Here is a 22,381-nt window from a genome sequence, read left to right as displayed (position 1 = left end):
TTTTATATAATTAAGATAATATTATAATTTCGCATAGTTATCATTTATAAATATTTTATATAAATATTAATATTATAATTTTGGAAAAAATAAAATTCCAATAATTAAATATTTAAATATTAATATCATAATTTTGGAACAATATAATGTGATGATTATTAAATTTTTTCTAATTTCAAGCTATAAAAAATATTATAATATTATAATAATTTTTTGTTGACAAAAAATTCATAATATTTGTTTCACAGTTTTTGTGCCAAGAGATCAAATCAATTTATTCTAAAATAATTTAAAGATATAAAACAATATGATATTTTATTTGTCTTTAATAGTAGTCATTAACACAATTTATTGCATATTAATTTTTTAAAATGTAACTCTCATGATGTTTGAAAAAATTTAGAAACAAATCTTTCATCATATGAATACACTTTAATGTATTAACTTCAATACAATTTGTGTTTAACAAAAAAAAAAAGAAAAAAAAAAAAACATAGACAAAACCTATGGTAAATATATTCTTTGAAATGTAACCATAACTCTCATCATGTTTGACCAAAAAAAAACTGAAAAACCTCTCATACTACTAAAAAATTATCTATAAATAGCTAGACAAAGTCTTCACCAAACATCATATTCTACCTCACACATAATTTTCTAAATTTTGTAATATTTAACTTTTTTTTTTATGCGACATTTGTAGGTTTTGAAATAAATAAGTTGAGTCGAAATTTTGGAGCATATATAGAAGTGTCCATGTGAAATGTAGTTATTCATTAGAAATATTTAGATGAAGAAGGTCTTAGGCACATACCACATTCTCACTTGTAAATGTTGTTTCAAATGCCTATTTTGCAATTTTTTTTCTTTCGATCCGTTTGATAAATTTTTAATAAAAAAAAAATTAGTTTTAGATCATAATTCATAAACCCTATTATATATTACTCAAAATATTTATGCTACTTATTACCCATGCTACTTATTACCTATGAAAATGAGTTTAAACAAATATTAACTGTTTCGAACTATTACTTTAAAATTGTTCCTTAACGTTACAACCGTGTTTGTATGTATTTATTAACTTTCTTTCCGATAACCATTTCCATGGTCCTTTATTTTATTTATAGGTTATGACTTCTGATGAGAAATGTTTTGCGATGGTTTAGGGTTTAGGATCGAGAAAGATTTGGACGTCTAAGTGATATATATCTCATGATATGGGTTTCCAAAGCCATGTGATTCTTCCAAATTCAGTTTTTATTTTCTTACACAATTTAGTCTTAATTATTTTCTTACAATATGATTAACATCTATATTTTTTTCACAACATTATTGTTTGGGTTATACTATGTATGCACTTATTTTCTCTTCTCATATGTTCCATTATTTATCCTAGCTATGATCGATTGTTGATGATGTGATGATAGTTCTTATCGGCAAGCAGAGCAAGGCAATGGGATTAGACCATGTGTGCAAGTCGAAAGATCCAAAGATCATCCTAAGCTAATCCCAATTGCATTCTAGAGAGAGAGACAATATCTTGGAGAAATAGGAAGATTTTAGTTATCTCTTCTTCCATCCATCACATGATTTTAGAAATAAAAACATAGAAGAAAAAAAAAAAATATTTGGTGCTCTTAGGTTATGCAGTTAACACTAAAAGAAGTAACTCGATAATACGATGATATGTTTTTACTCTTTTTTGTTGGTTATTTTGAGTATAATACAACATATATATATATATATATATATATATATATGTATATATATTTTAAAAGAAAAGGAACACAGAAAAAAAACAATTTTTATTTGATATAACAATATATCAATATATATTAATAACATTTTTTAACTCCTAAACTAAAATTGAGCTTGCATTTAATATGTTCAATAGATATAAAATACGTGATAAAAATATAGAAATATCTAACAGAGAACTTTCTTTTCCAAATACAATTAATCAAGAAACACAAAGAATTCTACTTCTAGAACACAAATGCCTTCAAAGGCATTTGTATAATTCATTAAGGTTAAAATATTTTATTGCTAAAACATTCAAATTATTATAATAAAACTTTTAAGCATATGTGAAGCATGCCGGTAAATATATAAATATCACAATTATTTATGTTACCGTTAGTTATCTAATTAATAAAATTAATTACACAGAGAATGAATAAAAAGCATGAGTTTCAGCTCAAGAAGAGGATATTCGAGAAATTCAAGTCACAGTCTCGCCCTTCTTGGAAGTGTCTGGTTTTAGAAGATATTGATGTTTTATAGATTATGTTAAAAGCGGACAAACTAACACATAATGTCCATGTTCAGCCGCATTTTATTTTATACGTAATCAATGTTCTTTTTCTCAACGTAAAAAATGTTTGTATGTCTTGATTGTGCATCAAAACATGAAGAGCTCTATATATTGTGGGATACAGACTAAATATTTTAAAGTAACCTTTCATATTAACAAAAAATTCAGTTTAATGTTTAACTAATCAATAGTCATTCAGTTTAAGTGACTGAGAATACTTATTTAAAAACAAAACAAATAACAAACATAAGATAATTTATCGAAACACAAGATATAAAAATTTAAATATTTAGATTCTAAAATATGTTAAAATTATTATAAAGTTATCTCGCGCATCGCGCGAGTCTACTTCTAGTATATATATATATATATATATATTTCTAGGATAATTAGAGCTTCTCCATCGATAGATACAGTTGCCCTAGCGTCGAAACCAAACGCCGTCATCAACCGCAACTCGTCCTCCAACACCATCATTCATCTAAGAACACATCCACAACCAAACCAGACCACATAAAACACGAAAATCACAACCAACAATGAATCAATCCACCAAATCACAGAAAAAACACAAACACGTAAAGATCTCATGCTCAGATAAGTCATGGTCATGCACTCAACTTTTCACAAGAAGATTCTGATTTTAAAAGCACGAAACCACACCACAGCAAGCCCCAACACTCTCCCCAAATTCGGATCTCCATTCCCACAGAAGAATCTCTCAAGAAAAAGCACCAAAACTCACAAACAAGACTCTCGAGAACTCTCTTTCTCTCACACCTTTTAGAACAACAAGAACAGCTAAAACCCTCAAACACGTCGAGCTTACTCCTTTTATACCTGACTGTAGGGTTTCCAAACCCAAAAACACAACAAAACAAGCGTTTCACTTAGTCGTTCCGCATAAAATGAACCTTGCATCGACCGATGTACAGCCTGCATCGATCGATGCACACCCGAAATCAGGATTCCGATTCGTAGGCGTTACACAAGGGGGGAGGGGGTACTCTTTTTTTGGCACTCAAGAACCCTACACTCGACAACTACTAAGAAAACCGTAGCTTCTTCCTTACGAAAGTTAGCAATTCTTGTAAATAAACTATAAGTGAAAAAATATCACATTGCTAAGTAACCCCTAAATGCACATCCAATGTTGCAGGCTAATTACATCGTATTTTTTCCCATACAGGATTAGACGTGATACTAGTAGCTTCAAGGCCATTTCCAAGCATTTGTGCTCCAAAGAAGATTTAATAGATTTTTGAGCAAAATAGACAAAAAAGGCGAGCTAAACCCGTTTCAAGATAGTTTCAAAGCCTTCCTATTATGGGCAATTTTAAAAAACCTTTCTGATCTACTTTTTTGATGAGATATCTATTGAGCAACATACAATTCCAGAGAGTTCAGATGAACGAGAAGGAAAATATAAGATAAGTTAGTTGTGGGAAGCATTTTATACAGGTTATGAGTTCAAAACAGCTGTGTTGGACTATGCTTTGAGCAAAGCAAGAAACATTAAACAAGATAGATGGGATAATACAAAAAATTTCTATAAATGTGGTATTGGAGGGGAATGTAAATGGAGGATTTATTGCTCGTATGATAAGTCGAGCCTGAAGTGGAGTGAAGACTAAGTATGGGCATTACAATTGCACTCCAAATGGAAAATGCAAGCTTCTAAAAGGTCCATTTATTGCAAGGCTTTTTCTTGGACAAATATAGGGAAATACTAATTTAATTCCTGAAGAAATTCAAGATGTTATTGTAACGCGGCGCACCCAATTGCATTGGCTTAATGCGAGGAGTTCTAAATAAAAAAATCCATGATTGGGATGACATGAAACATGCATCTTAAAAAACTGAATTTACAGTGATGAGGTAAAAAAATTATATATCATTTCTTCGGCCGACAAAATTTTGAATGTAGACGGGAATGAAATGAGAAACACAAACATAAAACAAATTTAGTAATCAAAATGAAACAAAAGTGCACACGACATGAGCTTACAAGGAAGCAGTGATAAGCTTTACCCTTGCTATTTTTTATTTGGAAGCAAAAAAAAGGAACATAAACATAATGACATGTCATTGTCCTTACAGCAAATGAGAAAAGAAATGTTACATTTGGTAACTGTATGAGGTTATATCAAAACCTTAGGGATTTTGGTAGCAGTGACAGTGTTTGTCGCTTCCCTCAACAAGCCCTTTACATGCTGGAGGACATCCGTATGTGTATTTGCAACAGTTAAAGCAATCAGCATTTGTACCTAGGAACGGTTCTGGCCCGCACTCGTCGAGGAACGTGGAGCATGTTTGAGCCTCGGTCTTCAAAATTTCTACCAGATGACATATTCATCAAGATCATCAGCACAAGATAATTAAAAGACAACTGAAAAGTATATTAGAAAACTCGGATAAATATGTATACCGGTGGAAGCCATCAAGAGGACTACCAAGAGGACGGTGAAGCTGACACAGTTAAGGTTCTTTGCCATTTCTTTCGTTTTCCTAAAAAAATGTTGTCGGCTTTGTATGATCACTTAAAGTTGATGATACAAATCCATAGGTGTGGTGGTCTATTTATATTCAAAATTTTGTAACTTATGAATAATTGTTCATAATGTCACCATAATTTTTCATTGCCGGCTCTCGTTCGTTAGGATATATATTTTTGAAGTCTATATTTTTTAGTCATGCATTTGTCTTATATTATATTATCAAGAAAAGAAAAGTCGTCGCTGTTTTGTATAATCAATTTTTCTTTACCTTTTTTTTTTTCTTCTTTTTCTATATATTGTCATGAATATGGTGAGTTTTGGCTTCACTTTAGGGTTTCAGCAAATATGGCGACACTATCTCATATACTTCAACTTTTCAATGCTTTGTCTCGTAATGTCTTAATCTTTTTAACAAACATGAAAGCATAAATATCATGTTTTTGCTTGTAAAATATGTTATGTTTTCTATATAATGAACATGTTATTGGGTTCTACTATAAAGACGCCTTCATTTTATATGTTACACGCTATTTTCCAATGTCACAATACAAATTTTTTTTTTTTTCGTATTGGCCATCCAATATTTCTTTTATTCACTCCAATTCTAAAATAAAAGAAGGGTGATTTTGTCAATTCACCCTTTTTAAATCTTGGGTCCATAATCGTTTTCTAATTAAAAAAAATTCATAGTTATTATCTTAATTTTTTATAAAACTTGAACATCTACTAATATTATCCATAAATAAATAAAAAGAGTGTTTTCAGGTTTTTCCTCAAAAAAATCTGATGAATAATGAATTTATTTTTGTAATCTCGCTAACAATTTTTGCCCACTTAATTACAACTGAATTGTGATATTAGTTTACTAATAGACAGACCTAATCACACAACCTTGTCGCCAAGTCTTTGAAATAATATTTACATCTTAACATTTGCGTACCCAATCATTTCTTTACACATAAATGACGTTTCATCAATATGTCTTTTATAAGGGTAAAAAAATTAAGGATGTGAAGCAATTAAATTGACTGAGAGCGGTAAGGGAGCTATAGTATAACACGAAAAAACCTTCAGTATATATTCAGAATGACACAAGAGTAGAAACAAACATTTTGAAGCAAAAAAAACTTGAACGTAAGCATACACACATGTCATGTCCTCACACCAAATGGAAACAAAAGTTACACTTGGTAATTATAGGAGGTTAATTCAGACATGCTTGTAGCAATGGCAATGTTTGATGGTTCCCTCAACAGCCGACCAACATGGTACATTAGGAGAAGTCTTGTAGTTGTTTTTGCAACACGTACAGCAATCAGCTTCTGTACCTGTGTATGGGTCAGGTCCGCACTCGCCTAAGAACATACGTTCAGAGGCAGTAGAGCACCCACCGGGACAATTAGTACCAGCCTCGCTCTTGAGGATTCCTAGATGCTAAAATATTCATCAAAAAGATCATCAGCACAAGATTACAACTGAATAGTATAATAGAGAACTAGGTTCAATCAATACCGGTTGAAGCCATCACGAGGACAACCAAGAGAACGCTAAAGCTGATGGAGTTGAGGTATTTTGCCATTTCTTTTGGTTTTGCTTTGCCTTTTCTTTTTTCTTTTCACTAAAATTTAAACTTTGATGATACAAATCCATAGGTGTGATGATTTATTTATACTCAATATTTTGTTCCAGTGTTATACTCTTGTTTGATTAATCCCTCCTCTTCTTTCAGGATTTCCCTAGTTCATAATGTCGCCACATTGTGCATTGCCGTCTTTTTCATTACATTTTGTTTTCATAGTCTATCCTTTTTTTTAATCATGCACTTTCTTAAAATTATCAACCAAAAGGAAGATATTGTTTTGGTCATCTCTCTAACTAATTTCTTATAATAGTTCTTTTCGTTAGTTTGTAACTAACTATTGTTTAAAAATGACATTGTTGTGTCATGGAAAGAGTAAGCACGAATCTGGGCATTTTTTCAATCCAACAATGAAAACGATTTGGCTTCATTATCATTAATTAATAATCTTTAGGGTATCAGCTGCATTACAGCACAGCAATCATGGCGACACTATATCGATTCTCTTGACATTTAAGCATCTTATGAATATATACACTATATCATTAATTAATAATCTCATGTGCGACTTACCAACAAAATGGGACATATATAAGCGTAAATTAATTACCTTTTTATGTCTGTCTAATAATAATTTAATTTAATTTTTAAAATTAAAATGAATATAATGCAAACTAATATGCGGAAAGGAGAAACAATGAAAAACGACACATAAACTGAAGCAAAGCTTTTTTCTTTTAATTTAATGTTAAATTATATTTAAAATAAATAACGTTTTTACAAGTAGTGCATTATAAGGTATAATAAGGTTGAGAACAAAGAGAAGCAATTGACAGTCACATTCTTGAGGTAAACCAGAATTGTAATCCTTGGTCGTACCGGCGATCGCCTAACCGTTGAAGTGATAGGAGCTTATTTCTCATCTGTCGATCAATACACTTAATGAGTTGAGAAGGGGTATGAGGTGTGTCTCTGTGTCTCCTTCCGTTTCGTTCCCTCCAGATAGTGTAAACCGTGAGTTGGAAGATGTATCTAGTGACAAAAATTTCAACTTAATCCAGAGTAAGAGCCGATACATGGCCAAGAAGCGTCTGCCAATCGGTTGTATTTATCTGGTTAAAGGGGTACTCAAAGCCCAAATTTCAGAAGCAAAACCACAGGAAAAAAGAGATGGCCGCGTGTTTCAATGCAGTTCTGACACAGACCAAAGAACTCTGATGCTCCCCTATTCCACCTAACCATACGAGCACCGGTGGCTAGGCGGTCGTGTACAGCTAACCATAGGCAGAATGAAAACTTTGGTGTCGCATGAGTAAACTATACTCCTCTGTGCCAAGGAACCGTGTTTGATGAAGTTCTAATGTGGTGCTAGGTTTCCTTTGTGGAGAACTTTGCCCTGAAGTTGTCATTCTTCCCACGCCAAAGCATAATATCAAAATTCTCTGTTCGACTCTGGTATGTGGACGAGAGGACCTGATGCGAACGTTGGACGTCTCGCGGTTCGGACAGAAACGAGTGCTCTCGGGCCGATCGAGCTAGGAGCAACTTCTCTCGGACAAGGCACGGTGGATCGATTCTATAGAGGAAACAAACGATGGAAACCGAGTTTCGCGGCAAACAAACGAGTGGTTCGAAAGTTCGCACTCTGGACTCGACGTGGTCGAGCGGCTATGGTACGGTACGTTCAGTAGAATTGCGGAACGGCTAGCGAAAAGATGGACGGTTTGGCTAGGGGAGATGAGATCGACGATGGATCGAATGACGACACGTGAGGAATGACTCACCCCACAATACGGTCAGACTAGCGACGGCGAGCCCGGTTCGAGGTCGGCTAGGGTTCTCTTGGTAGATCAATCCCGGATTGATTCTAAAGAAAGGAGTGAGACAAGGGTCAAAGAATCTCTCTTTGGAAATGTTTTTATTTCATTGAAGTCTGAGGTTACAAGAAATAAGAGAGAGTTTAAATAGAGCTAGGTTTAGAACAGACTAGGGACACGCGGACTTGCAATGGTCTGCACACAATGCCCTTGACGTGTTCTCTTTGAAATAGAACACATCGGTCTTCTAAGTGATTTAAACACAACCACACACGTCACTCTACTTAACATTACAAAGGAGAAAGTTCTAGAGTTTGTTCAAAACGCAAAGCATAAGTAAAAACAAAGACACATCTTCGGCCTTGGCGCGGGAACGTCTTGGCTTCAAACGTTTGCGCTAAAGCTCCTAGCCTCGTTAAAACCTCCTCCGGTAAACCTCGTGGGACAAACCCGGAGTGAGGAAAAAGAGTATGATTCCTCGTTCTAACGACTTGTTTGCCTTCATCCGCCCGTTCCCCACTTCAGCCTTGCTGAAAGAGTGTGCAACTGCTCTTTATTTTAGAATCTTCCTCCAAATCCAGGAGCCGTTTGTTGCAGTCTCTTTAACCACCCAAAACGAGTCATTCCGCAACAAATACCGCGTGACCCACTTTACCCATAAGGAGTTACGTACCTCGAGATATAATTCGCCATACTTGTCGTAGACAACAAACATCATTTGCCTCTTTCAAATTCCATAATCCAAGTCCACCCTTAGTTAATGGTGAACACACTTTCTCCTAATGCAACTTTAGCCTTATTTGGATTCATATCCGCTCCTGACCAAAGGAAAGCTGAACAAATCTTGTCTATCTCTCGAATACAAGAGCGAGGGAGGCGGAAAGCACCTAACCAGAAGTTGCAAGTCCTCCAGATAATCGAACTGATCAAGTTAAACGTGCCTGCCAAACAGAGGTTGCGTGATGTCCAAGAACCAATGCGCTTCCTCACCTGCTCTAGTAAGGGCGTGTAATCTGTTAGTGTTAAGCGCTTTGTAACCAATGGCAAACCTAGATACCGAACTGGCAAATGTACCTGTTCAAACCAGAAACGTTCTGCAATTCGTTGGCGAGTAGCATCTGGAACACCTGTGAGATACATGATAGACTTTTCCATACTGATTTTAAGCCCCTTGAGATACATGGTAGACTTTTCCATACTGATTTTAAGCCCCGAATACTTAGAAAACTGACCAAAGACTGCAGTAATGCCCTATATGGATCGAAGTTTGCCATCTGTGAGGACCATAAGGTCGTCGGCAAAACTCAAATGAGTAATCCCGAGAGGTTTACACCTCGGATGATAGCCAAATTTACCTGTCCCCACTGCCGTATCTAGCATTTTTGATAAAACATCCATGCAGATGACAAATAAATAAGGTGATAAGGAACAACCTTGCCGTAATCCCCTAGTAGTTTTAAAATACCCAGCTAACTTGCCATTAACTTGAACCGAGAAATATGCAGTCGTGATACATAACTTGATCCAATGAATAAAAAGTGGAGGGAAATGTAAAGCAGAGAGGGTGTTGGTGAGGAAAGACCATTGCAGAGAATCAAACGCCTTACCAATATACTCCTTGTGATAGTCCTTCACAAGCTTAGTTGCAAGCAAGACATTCTCAATAAGAAAACGGTCTTGTAAAAAAGCCGACTGATTACCAGCAATGAATTTAGGCAGAACCAACTTCAACCGATTGGCTAGTATTTTTGAAATGACCTTATAAATGACATTACAACACGAAATAGGTCGATAATCTTTCATCTCTCTTACCTCCAACTTCTCAGGGATAAGTGCAAGTATGGTAGAATTGATACCTTCAAGTAAAAAACCTGTTGCAAAAAAAGATTGAATCGCCAAGGTAAATTCATTACCAATTATATCCCATGTGGCCTTGTAGAACTCTGACGTGAATCCATCCGGACCAGGTGATTTGTCGTTAGGCATAGAAAAAAAGACCTTTGTTATCTCCTCCTTAGTTACCACAGAAGTGAGCATAGTTTGATCTTCCATAGAACATCGAAACGATAAGAGCCGTTGGAGGTCATCAACTGTACAGCCCTCATACTTCGTTGGAACTAGCTGCAAAAATTCACGGAAATAATGTTCAGCTTCATTCTTTGTATCTTCCCCCTTGACCAGATAGCCATCACTACATTGTATCTCCCTGATCGTATTCACAGCCTTCTTGGTTGCAGCAGCCCGGTGGAAAGCTTTATTGTTCTTATCCCCCACCTTTAGCCAATGTAGCTTCGAAGTCTGTTTAAGGAATTTCTCCTCCAAGCCAGCCACATGATCCCATCGAAGATAGGCCTCATGTTCCTCCTCCATGGTGTGAGGTGTTGGATTAGACATGTTCAGAGTTTGTTTCCGACAGGGATCCTTCAAAGCGATTAGGTGATCACAAAGGCGATTAGGGTTTCTTGGCTTTCTTTGCACGTTTGGTGTTGGCGGCGGCTTCTCCGGCTCAGACTGTGGTTCTCCCGGAGCGGGGCTCTTCTCCGGTGGGGGCTACTAGTCTTGTGGAGGTGATTCGGCAGGATGAACCTGGTTCTGGGGATATCTCTGGCGGTTTTGTGGGGCAGTCTCAAGAGGGCTCGTCTCAGATTCAGAGAAGGGGAAATAAGACAGCGAGTCGTACCTAGCTTCATGTAACTAAAAAGCATGTGTTCACTCAACAGAAGTTTCTTGTTTCAGAGGTTGATGTAAAGGCAAAGGTGGTAGTACCAAAAGAGGTGTTTTTTGGGGCGAAGCCTCTTTGGGAAGATTTTTTGATTGGGAGGTTTTTGAATATGAAGGCTCCACATGTTGGGAAAATTCACATGATTGTGAACAAGATCTGGCGTTTGGGAGACAAGTCTTCCCTCATAGATGTCTATGCAGTGAATGATTCCACAGTGAAGTTTTCAATCCGGCATGAGGGGATGCGCAATCGAATTTTGAATAGAGGAATGTGGAATATTACAGATATACCTATGATAGTGTCGAAATGATCTCCATTCACGGAAGACACGCAGCCAGCAATGAAGTCGATTCCATTGTGGGTTACTCTCACCAATGTTCCGCCCACTATGTTCACGGATAAGGGTCTAGAGTTTTTGTCCAGTGTTGTTGGTAAACCTATCAGACTGCATCCAAAAACGGATACTTGCGTTAGCTTTGATGAGGCTCACATCTTGGTTGAAGCGGGTTTGACAGAAGAACTTCTGGTGGAGTATGTGTTCACGGGGGAGGAAGAAGGCGAGTTGGATACAACCGTACAGTGTGCTTACCTGTGGTTACCACCACGATGTAGCTTCTGTAAGAAGTGGGGGCACCGCAAGGAATCATGCCTCTCTGCCGTGAGTATTTCTGCGTCTTCTGTGACAGTTGCTGATGGGCAATCTGGAGATGCATCTAGTCTAGTTTTGGAGCTCAAATCCTCAGCTCTAGCCTGTGAAACGGCGAAGGCTCCGGATACCTCTACTGTTTTGCCACCTCGTTTATCTACGGAACAGCCGGTGGCTGTGGTTTCTACTTCTACGACTATTGCTCCAGTTGTGGATTCTACTGACATCAATGAGCAACCTTGGATTACACCTACAAAATCTGGCTGAAGCTCTGCTAAGATCTCTGATGGGGTGCCTGATGCATCCACTACAAGAAAAGTGAGTATTAATAGCGCGTCATATCCGCTATGGTAGGATTCCATAGCGCTCTTACGGACGTTGTCTATACGCCCGTTATAAAAAGTATGAGACTTTTAATAACGTTTTTCCGAAACGCTATATTTAGGTTCATTTAACATAACGGTTTTTTATTCAATATATAAGTTTATAATAACGCTTTTTGTATGCGATATTATACTTTATAATAGCATTTTTTCCTATGCAATATTAAATTATATAATAACGTTTTACGTGTGTAATTTAAAAGTATAGAATAGCATTTTTCTTTTGTTATTAAGATTATTAAAAAAAATTTTATTTTTATTTTTTTATCATTATCATAATGCTATTATTTAGTGGTCTTTTATACAAAATTAAAATTGGGAAAATCTGATAAAACACAAATTTTAAATAGTATCAAAATGTATTACAAAAGGCCACTCACACAGTAACACAAAAGCAAAAAGTTTGAGGTTCAAAACAACACAATGTAACAAGTTCTTGCATCACTTAAATTCAATCTTGTCATTAGGCCAAGCAACCGTTGTACCTATAGCATCAGCAACACACTCGATTTCAGAATTTGGTCTCCACACTTTAGCATCTTCATTCTTTGACACATCTACCTAAACCTTGCTAGCATTATGACCTAATGGGATGAAGTTTACTCGATCATCTAGGTCAGTTGAACAAACATGACCTTCTGCAACAATTTCTCCGGAACCGCTGCAATCGAACAAGATACATTTCTTTTGGGAACTTCTTGTGCTACTAGCGCTTTTAGTTGTACCCTGGTGGACAAATTGTCAAATACATCCATCAGATATCTAGTAACGTCTTAAAAATGAAGGAAAAACAGAGTAAGCAGATATTAACCTCATGTGATGATTATGCTGAAACATCTGGTACAGATGTGTTGGCATCGCATCCAATCTTATCAAGTGGCCATGCGATGGTCTCAATTAGAACATCACCAAGTACTGCCATATCAATACTTGGTCTCAACAAAAAAGCATCATGATGAATCACCGTGAGAACCTTAACAATTGCAGCATTAGGACCCAGAGTGATATGGTTCACCTTGTCAGTTGGGTCAACTGAACAAATTACACCCTCACCAATAATTTCAGTTACATTCCAAGCAAAGATGTTGCATTTATCATTTGTTTCATCGGATGCCTAAAGATATTCATATATTAGTTACTATCCACAATGATATGAACTATAAAATATGATATACTTCGAGAATTTACCTCAGGCTTATGTCCCGTTGTGGAGATGTTGTCTGAAGCCAAAATTAGCCTTTCAGCTGGCCAAGGAATTTCAAGTCCGATAGCTTCAGTAATGGTGTAAAGCGTTTTGGTAGGCCTCCATACAAATGCATCTGGCTTTGTAGCAGTGTGAGCAATAATAGCTGCTGCGTCTGGACCGAGTTGAATACGACCAATCATATAGTTTGGGTCAGACGAGCAGAATTCCCCTTCCCCCACAACAACTTCTGGCCCGCACCAAGCCAATATCTTACACTTAATTCCTCCTTTGTTTGTGATTGAAACATTAGACTGAGCATCGAACTCTACACCGGATGGCTGAAAAACAGAATTGGTTAATTAAACATTACCCATTACTAGCCATTATCAAAAAACAAGTGTGAAACTTACCCTTCTTCCAGATAGTAAACAACGAACATCATTATGCAATTCTACTATCTTGCCCAGCATTTCAGCTTGTGAAGCCTCAAGCTTCTGAACATGTGCGTCTCTAGCGTTAATATACTCCAGCTTGTTTAGACTAATCCCTCTGTCCATCCCTCTAACTCTTCCATATCTATCTTTCCCTAAAACTTGACTGATAGCGTCTTCTCTTACATTTTCAGTAGTGGTGGAGTCCATTTGACTATCAGTTGATCGTATCTTCTCCTGATATTAGTGAACAATATCAGTTAACCAGTTTATCATGATTCTAAAATAAAAATATATTGGCTAACACTCAAAGAACTATTCTTACAATTGTATCTTGAAATTCTGGCTTCACAGGTCTCCCATCAGAGTGAGTGTGTCCAGCTAACCACACCTTACTTCTTGTAACCTTCCTTGGGTCAGGACTCTTTTTCTTCTATTAAAGTTTTAACAAAGTATGTAACCATTACAAGCTTGACACTTTAAACGTGCAATATACACGAGAAAGACACACATACCATTTCCATAGATAGACGAAACATGCCCTTACAGCTGGTTATGTGAAGAATTTGAGACTTCCTTAGGTTTCTGTATTTCTCATTTTTAACCTGCAGTATTTTAAAGTTAATTACTCTTGTAGCAAGTAAAATGAACTATAAGAGAAAATTGTAATAAGTACATAACCTTAAAAGCAGGGGATGTCCTACTCTTCACCCAATTGTTCGAAGATGATAGAGACTGAATGTTGCTTGGTTTTAACTTAAGCCTCTCAATGCCACTCTTACATTTTTTAATTTTAGTAACAAACCTACATTTATAAGCCCTCCAGCTTGCACCCATCTGTTTGAAAACACTGTGTCTTTGCCAACCTTCCTCCAGATTAAACCTTGCCTACACAAATGTACAGAAAACTTAAACACTGAGTTAGGTTAAAATATTGAAATCACATTCATAATAGCATAAACACTTAGTACCTTAATTTCCTCCCACATTATGTCCTTAGTTGCACAATCAACTGCCCTCCAATCGTCAAATAGTACCGGTACATGCTCCCTCACAAGAGCACCAAGAAACGATGAAAGTGTCACTGATCCTGGGCCTGAATGTTTGCCAATAGCTGAGAAATCCACATCTACCTTCTCCATAGCATCTTTTGCCAATTTACGCATCTTAGTTGGTCCTCGTGTTCTCTTTTTGTTGTTTGCAGTCTGCGTCGTTTCCCTCTCTTGTTGTTCAGACTCAGTTTCCTTCTCTGGTTGCTTAGTCTCCATTTCCGTCTCTGGTTGCTCAGTCTCTGTTTCCTCATTAACTTGTTTGCGCTTGCTACGTCGGACACTAGGCTCAGTTGCTTTCATGTTTCACCCTTCAACAACAACAATCATCATTAGTAAAAACTCTTATATAATTATTCACAACTCTACAACACAGGAGCACTAGTTGATATTATTATATTAAAATCCCTTCACAGTCATCCCTAACACAAAAACTTTCATCATCAGACGCTTGATTATTCACATCTTGCTACACGATTGATACTGATCCACTAACAAATTCCTCTTCTGTCTCCAATTCATGATAACCTCTAGGTGGCGCCCGCATAACAACATACCAAGATGAAGAATCAACTTCTCTAGAGTAAAAAACTTGTTTTGCTTGTGATGACATAATGTATAGATCTTGTAGAAAAGATGACTGGTTCATATGGAGGTTCACAAGAGTGAAGCTGTCTTCTTCCTTTACACCATACCCTCTGTTTGCCCAACTGCACTTGAATAGTGGAACTTGGAACATGTGATAGTCAAGCATAATGATCTCCTTTATCACTCCGTAGTACACAACCATGTCAGCCATTTGTCTACTATCTCGAGCACTAGATCTACACATACTGAAAGCTTCGTATGTCACTCTACTGTTCTGAGTCATTCCCTCTACGTCATCTCTATGAAATCGATGGCCGTTAATGACATATCCCTTGTAGCTTTGAGCCGTAGGTCGTGGACCAAATGCTAACCATCTAAGCTTGGTTAAATGACCCTCTGAGTTTGTAGGTATCTAAACATAAAGTTACATTATTTGCCAGTCAATGATAAATAAAGAGATAGAATAGAAAGTGATAATATGATAGTATAATTTGTACAAACCTTTGCTTTTATCCACTTTGCAAACCGGTCAGTATGAAGTTTCCAATAATAAGTCTCATCTCTTGTACATCGTAAATTAGTAGCTTGCAATTCTTCCAAATGCAGTCTGAGTCACAAAGATTAACAAGATGTTATTCATAGATTCTTAACTGATCGATGGCAAATTAACAATGTCAAATAGAGGTAAACTTACTCAATATAAGGATCCATAATCGCTGTATTCATTTAAACATACCGATGAGCTATGTCTAGCCCTTTAGATGAAAGTGTTACTTCCATCAGTTTTTGTAGTGGACGACCTTCTAGAATATGTTTATCACATTCAACATCTTCATTACGGTTGATGGCTTCTTGTATTGGTAGAGTGCTCTTAAGAAACTCTAAACAAAAGGCAAGACATTCTTCAGCCAAATATGCCTCCACCAGACACGCTTCTGGCCTCGCAAAATTTTTTACATATGTCTTCAGTGTTTTCATGTACCTACAGGTCAACCCGAGAACATATTTGTCAATTAGGTTTACATTTAAAAACAAACCACAATATTATTTAAAAAATAAAAAAGAGTCCCTCTCAAACGGATACATCCATCGAAAGTGTACAGGTCCACCCAACCGTGCTTCCCTCCCTAGGTGTAGAGGAAGGTGGAACATGATATCGAATAGTGAAGGAGGGAAAAACCGCTCCATTTGACACATTGTTTCTACAAATTCAGGCTCAAGAGTAATAAGCTTTTCTGGATCAATCACACTCTGGCATAACCGGTTGAAATAGTTGCATAAACGAGTAATAGCATGTAACACCCGCGCACCATTTTTGTTATCTGGTGAGGGTGTCGATCGACACCACAGGAGGTGTCGATCGACACTGATTGTTTCTGGTTCGACTGGTTCGACTTAATTGTCGATTTGGACCGGTTTGGTTTAGGGAAAACCACTAAACCGAGATATTTAAGTGTTTTGTCGACCAGAAGGGTTTTGGGAAGTTCTTTTGTCGCCGTTTATCATTTTTGGGAAAAGAAAGAGAGAAAAAGTGTTCTTGAGCTTTTGGGAAGAGATTGGGAGATTCCTTGCTGTTCTTGAGAGATTTGGAGCTAGGAAAGAGTTAGAAGCTTGCTAGGAGGGTTGGATTCGTTGCTATTGGTCTGAATCTTCCTGCAAAGAGGTGAGTGCATGACCATGGCTAATCTAAGCCTTTGATTTCCTTGTTCTTGCTTGTTTGTTGTTGTTTTGTGTGTTTTTCTTGCTGGGATTGGTGGCTACAGGTTCCTTTGAACGTATTTGGCTTGGGTTATGAGTATTGGGCGATTGGGAGGAGTTTGGGAGCGAGATTCGACTCTCGGCTTCGAGCGGATCGCGATTGCAGAGGGAGTGTCGATCGACACCAATTGGTGTCGGTCGACACCAGCAAGTTGGGCATCAATCGACACTGTGGGGTAGTGTCGGTCGACACCAAGGCCAGTGTCGGTCGACACTTGGCTGGTGTCAGTCGACACCTCCCTTCTAGCGAGACGATGTTTGATTTTCTGGTTTGTTTGTTTTGTTTGTTGCCTGTTTGGAACTTTGGAATCATTGTTGCTTGTGTGTATAGCCCAGTAGATGGGAGGATTGCCTCACTGAGTGTTTATGTGTTTATCAAATACTCATGCATCTCAATTTGTGTTTGCGGTGCAGGTAAAGGCAAAGTATGATCGTGGAATCAAGGCAATGAAGAGGAGGATGTTCTAGAGACTCGATTGGATGTTGTCTGGCATTGCTAGGTTGCTAGAGTTGAGTCATTAGAAACATTGCTAGATTGCTGGTTCCATGTTTCTTGTTGTTTGGTATTTGGATATTGCTTATGCTATGATATTGGATTGCTATTGGATTATTATTGGATTATTATTGGATATTGGTTTTGTTATTCCGCTGTTGTCTGTGAATGTGGTTAGTTGGCTATTGGGTATGGGACCACTAGTTGTAGTTTATCTATTGTATTATAATTATTATTTATTATTCAAAAAAAAAGGTCGGTCTTTTCATTTTGGTATCAGAGCCCTTACGGTTCTAGGTTTGGGTTCACTAGGTTTCTGTTGTGATGTTTGGGATTGCATGTCTTGTTGATTATGTGATTTAGTCAATTGTGTGTGGCATGGAGTCCTAGAACATCCTCTTCGAGCCGACTGTGTGATTCCACGGTGAGTTTATGTTTCTGTGTTATAATAGAAATTGTTTGCTTAGTCTTTTGTTCATGGTAGTGCAGGTGGCTAGAGATGGTGCTGTTGCTGGTCGTGGTCATGGACGCGGACGTGGTCATGGACGCGGACGTGGTCGTGGTAGGGGCAGAGTCCCAGAGGTTAGTAAGGCTGAGGACCAGAGTGTGACAGCTGAGCCGGTACCACTGGTGGTAACCGCTCCAACACCTGTGCTAGCATAGCCGCAACATCAGTACCAGGGACTCCTCTCACTAGAACTCCCACACCTGGAGCCCTAGCATCCTCAGCCACTGGAGGTCAGCTGGTGGCACGGATTGAGCAGGCACCACGGGTTTACACGACAGCAGAGACTAGTGGAACCAGTGTCGGGGTGATCACATGTATAATTTATGGTACTTAAACTTTGTGAATTTTAGTAGGTTCATATTTTATGTTTTTCATGTGATAAAGTGCTAGGTTCTCAACACATGAGGTTTGTGTAGGGACCTTGTTGGTGGGCGGGTTTAAGTCCCATGTTATGTTTGATTCTAGAGCTTCTCATAGCTTTATTACTCCGGAGTGTGCAGAGAGTGCAGGAATCAGTGGGGATCCCGGGGAGCATTCAGGAGTTGTCAGAGTTGCGGGAGGCAAGTTCCTGAGAGTTACTGGACGAGCTAGAGGAATTGATATTCAGATCGCAGGAGAGTCATGGCCAGCAGATTTGCTTATCAATCCAGTGGAGCTATATGATGTTATTCTCGGGATGGATTGGTTGCATCAGCATATGGTGCATTTGGATGGCCATCGGGGTAGAGTGGAGTTTGAGCGTCCAGGAGAGAAGTTGGTTTTTCAGGGTACTAGATCGACTTCGGAGAGTCTCGTGATCTCAGCCATTCAGGCTGGGAAGATGATCGAGAAGAGCACTGAGGCTTATTTGGTTACTATATCTATGCCAGAGTCAGTGGAGAAGTCTACGGTTAGTGGTATTCCGGTAGTGGAGGAGTTTGAGGATGTGTTTCAGTCTTTGCAGGGATTACCACCATCTCGGTCTGATCCTTTTACCATTGAACTGGAACCAGGGACGACACCGTTATCCAAGGCTCCTTACAGAATGGCTCCAACAGAGATGGCAGAGCTGAAGAAGCAGCTAGAAGATTTGTTGAGTAAGGGATTCATCCGTCCTAGTGTATCAGCGTGGGGAGCACCGGTGTTGTTTGTCAAGAAGAAGGATGGGAGTTTCCGTTTGTGCATTGATTATCGGAGTTTGAACCGGGTCACTGTGAAGAACAAGTACCCTCTTCCCAGGATCGATGAGTTGTTGGATCAGTTGAGGGGTGCTACTTGGTTCTCTAAGGTAGATCTGGCATCGGGTTATCATCAGATACCGATAGATGAGGCAGATGTGAGGAAGACTGCTTTCAGGACGTGGTATGGGCATTATGAGTTTGTGGTGATGCCTTTCGGGTTGACTAACGCGCCAACAGCGTTTATGAGATTGATGAATAGTGTGTTTCAGGAGTTTCTGGATGTGTCTGTCATCATTTTCATCGACGATATTCTGGTTTATTCTAAGAGTCCTGAGGAGCATACAGTTTATTTGAGGGCAATTCTGGAGAAGCTGCGGGAGCAGAAGTTGTTTGCCAAGTTGAGCAAGTGTAGTTTTTGGCAGCGTGAGATTGGTTTTCTGGGTCATATTGTTTCTGCAGAGGGGGTTTCTGTAGATCCGGAGAAGATTCAGGCGATCAGGGATTGGCCTAGACCGCAGAATGCCACAGAGATCAGGAGTTTCCTTGGTTTGGCAGGTTACTACAGGAGGTTTGTGCAAGGTTTTGCAAGTAGAGCACGCCCTATGACTAAGTTGACAGGGAAGGATGTTCCTTTTGTTTGGTCACAGGAGTGTGAGGAGGGCTTTGAAAGCCTTAAGGAGATGTTGACTACTATGCCAGTGTTGGCTTTGCCTGAGCAGGGAGAACCCTATGTGGTTTATACTGATGCATCTAGAGTTGGTTTGGGGTGTGTGTTGATGCAGCATGGGAAGGTGATTGCCTATGCTTCGTGGCAGTTGCGGAAGCATGAGGGCAACTATCCTACTCATGATTTGAAATGGCTGTTGTAGTCTTTGCCCTGAAGATTTGGAGATCTTATCTTTATGGTGGAAAGGTAGAGGTGTTTACAGATCATAAGAGCCTTAAGTATATATTCACTCAGCCTGAGCTGAACTTGAGACAGAGGCGGTGGATGGAGCTTGTGGCGGATTATGATTTGGAGATAGCCTATCACCCTGGTAAGGCTAACACGGTTGCAGATGCTCTGAATCGGAGGAGGGTAGCTTCGGCTCAGGAGCAGGAGATGGAGTCTCTGGTAGGAGAGATCAGTGCTTTGAGTCTGTGTGCTGTTTCACAGAAACTGTTGGGTTTGGAAGCAGTTGATAGAGCAGATCTTCTAAGTAGGGTGCGGTTAGCTCAGGAGAAGGATTTGGGGCTGGTGAATGCCTCAAAGGATGTGGATTCAGAGTATCAGGTCTCAGATAATGGTACTATCTTGGTGCATGGTCGGGTTTGTGTGCCCAAGGATGAGGAGTTGAGACAGGAGATCATGCGAGAGGCTCATGCGAGCAGGTTTTCTATTCATCGAGGAGCGACTAAGATGTACCGTGATCTCAAGAGGTACTATCATTGGGTCGGGATGAAGAAGGATGTGGCTAGATGGGTCTAGAGGTGTGATGTGTGTCAGCTAGTGAAGGCTGAGCATCAGGTTCCTGGCGGTTTTCTGAAGAGTCTACCCATTCCTGAGTGGAAGTGGGATATGATCACTATGGATTTTGTGGTAGGATTGCCATTGTCACGGACTTTTGATGCTATTTGGGTCATTGTAGACCGGTTGACTAAGTAAGCACATTTTCTGGCCATTAAGAAGACTGATGGAGCTGCGATCTTGGCTAAGAAGTATGTGAGGGAGATAGTCAGGTTGCATGGGGTGCCTGCGAGTATTGTGTCTGACAGGGATTCTAAGTTCACTTCGGTGTTCTGGAAGGCATTTCAGGCAGAGATGGGCACTAAGGTGCATATGAGTACAGCTTATCATCTCAGACAGATGGACAGTCTGAGAGGACGATCCAGACGATGGAGGATTTGCTGAGGATGTGTGTGTTGGATTGGGGTGGCCATTGGGCAGATCACCTGAACCTGGTAGAGTTTGCTTACAACAACAGTTATCAGGCGAGTATTAAGATGGCTCCTTATGAGGCTTTGTATGTGAGGCCATGTCGTACACCATTATGCTGGACTCAGGTGGGGGAGAGGAGCATGTTTGGTGCTAGTTTTGTTCAGGAGACCTCAGAGAAGATTCATGTTCTCAAGCTGAACATGAAGGAGGCTCAGGATAGAAAGAGGAGTTATGCTGATAGGAGGAGGAGAGATCTTGAGTTTCAGGTAGGAGACAGAGTGTACCTCAAGATGGCCATGTTGCAGGGTCCGAATAGGTCATTGACTGTGACTAAGTTGAGTCCGAGGTATATGGGTCCATTCAGAGTGATTGAGCGAGTTGGACCAGTGGCATATAGACTGGAGTTACCTGAGGTTATGCATGCGTTCCATAAGGTTTTCCATGTGTCTATGTTGCGGAAGTGTCTCCGTGAGGGAGAGCGGGTGTTGGGTAAGATTCCTGAGGATCTTCAGCCTAACATGACTTTGGATGCGAGACCAGTGAGGGTTCTCGGGAGGAGGATCAAGGAACTTCGGAAGAAGAAGATTCCTTTGATGAGACTCCTGTGGGACTGTGATGGCGTGGAGGAGCAGATTTGGGAGCCTGAGGCAAGGATGAAGGTAAGGTTCAAGAAGTTGTATGAGAAGCAAGCCGCGATTTGAGCTTGTTTAGCCTGGTCCCATCTGTAATTCGTGGCTGGAGCGGGAAGGTATTCCAGACCATCTCTCTTGTTTACTCGGTCGCTTGGGATGGTTGGTTGTGCGACTCAGTAACAAGATGAGGTGGTGCTCGGGGTACAAAGTTTCCATGAGACAGGGTTTTGGAGGAAAGTTTCCTGAAATGGAAAGTTTTACGGGAGTTAAAATTTGTCCATTTTAGCGGTGGAAAACCTTGGAGGGGCTTGTGTGGCCTTAGTGGCAGACTTTCGAGTCAGTGTGCCTGTGTGTTGCGGTCTTTTTAGACATTGTGTGGTCTTTGTGGCGGGCTGTTTAGCCGTGTGTGGCCTTTGTGGCGGGCTTTTTAGCCATTGTGTGGCCTTTGTGGCGAGCTGTTTAGTTAATTGTGTGGCCTTTGTGGCGGGCTGTTTAGCCAGAGTGCCTGTTTAGGTGGTCCTTCGGGACAGATGGTCTTTGTGACGGTCCTTCGGGACGAGTGGCCTTGGTGGCGGTCCTCTTTAAGACATTTTGTTTGGCCTTAGTGGCGGTCCTCTTTAGGACATTTTGTTTGGCCTTGGTGGCGGTCCTCTTTAGGACATTTTGTTTGGCCTTTGTGGCGGCCCTTGTGGCATGTTT

General features: G+C 39.3%; 2 protein-coding genes across 2 annotated transcripts; both read right to left on the bottom strand.

Annotated features, from left to right (window-relative positions):
* LOC109126543 (defensin-like protein 206) lies at window positions 4,469-4,809 on the bottom strand. The gene is made up of 2 exons (XM_019230213.1): window positions 4,743-4,809; window positions 4,469-4,650 (listed from the first exon to the last, which is right to left on the bottom strand). The coding sequence occupies exons 1-2, from the start codon at window positions 4,807-4,809 to the stop codon at window positions 4,469-4,471; spliced, it is 249 nt and encodes an 82-aa protein (XP_019085758.1).
* Window positions 12,783-14,928, bottom strand: LOC104750353. The gene is made up of 7 exons (XM_010472144.1): window positions 14,548-14,928; window positions 14,258-14,464; window positions 14,092-14,181; window positions 13,902-14,009; window positions 13,556-13,813; window positions 13,148-13,483; window positions 12,783-13,073 (listed from the first exon to the last, which is right to left on the bottom strand). Exons 1-7 carry the CDS (start codon window positions 14,926-14,928, stop codon window positions 12,783-12,785), a joined length of 1,671 nt encoding a protein of 556 aa, XP_010470446.1.

The sequence above is a fragment of the Camelina sativa genome, chromosome 2, assembly GCF_000633955.1.
Source record: "Camelina sativa cultivar DH55 chromosome 2, Cs, whole genome shotgun sequence".
NCBI lineage: Eukaryota > Viridiplantae > Streptophyta > Magnoliopsida > Brassicales > Brassicaceae > Camelina > Camelina sativa.
The sequence above is the reverse complement of the archived record's forward strand: the minus strand, read 5'-3'. Positions and strand labels throughout refer to the sequence as shown.

Coding starts and splice junctions, on each gene's coding strand:
- LOC109126543 (XM_019230213.1), bottom strand. CDS start 4,809: ATGGCAAAGAACCTTAACTGTGTCAGCTTCACCGTCCTCTTGGTAGTC. Junction 4,651..4,742: donor CCTCTTGATGGCTTCCACCG/GTATACATATTT, acceptor GTCATCTGGTAG/AAATTTTGAAGACCGAGGCT.
- LOC104750353 (XM_010472144.1), bottom strand. CDS start 14,928: ATGAAAGCAACTGAGCCTAGTGTCCGACGTAGCAAGCGCAAACAAGTT. Junction 14,465..14,547: donor TAATGTGGGAGGAAATTAAG/GTACTAAGTGTT, acceptor ACATTTGTGTAG/GCAAGGTTTAATCTGGAGGA. Junction 13,074..13,147: donor CAACGGGACATAAGCCTGAG/GTAAATTCTCGA, acceptor GAATATCTTTAG/GCATCCGATGAAACAAATGA.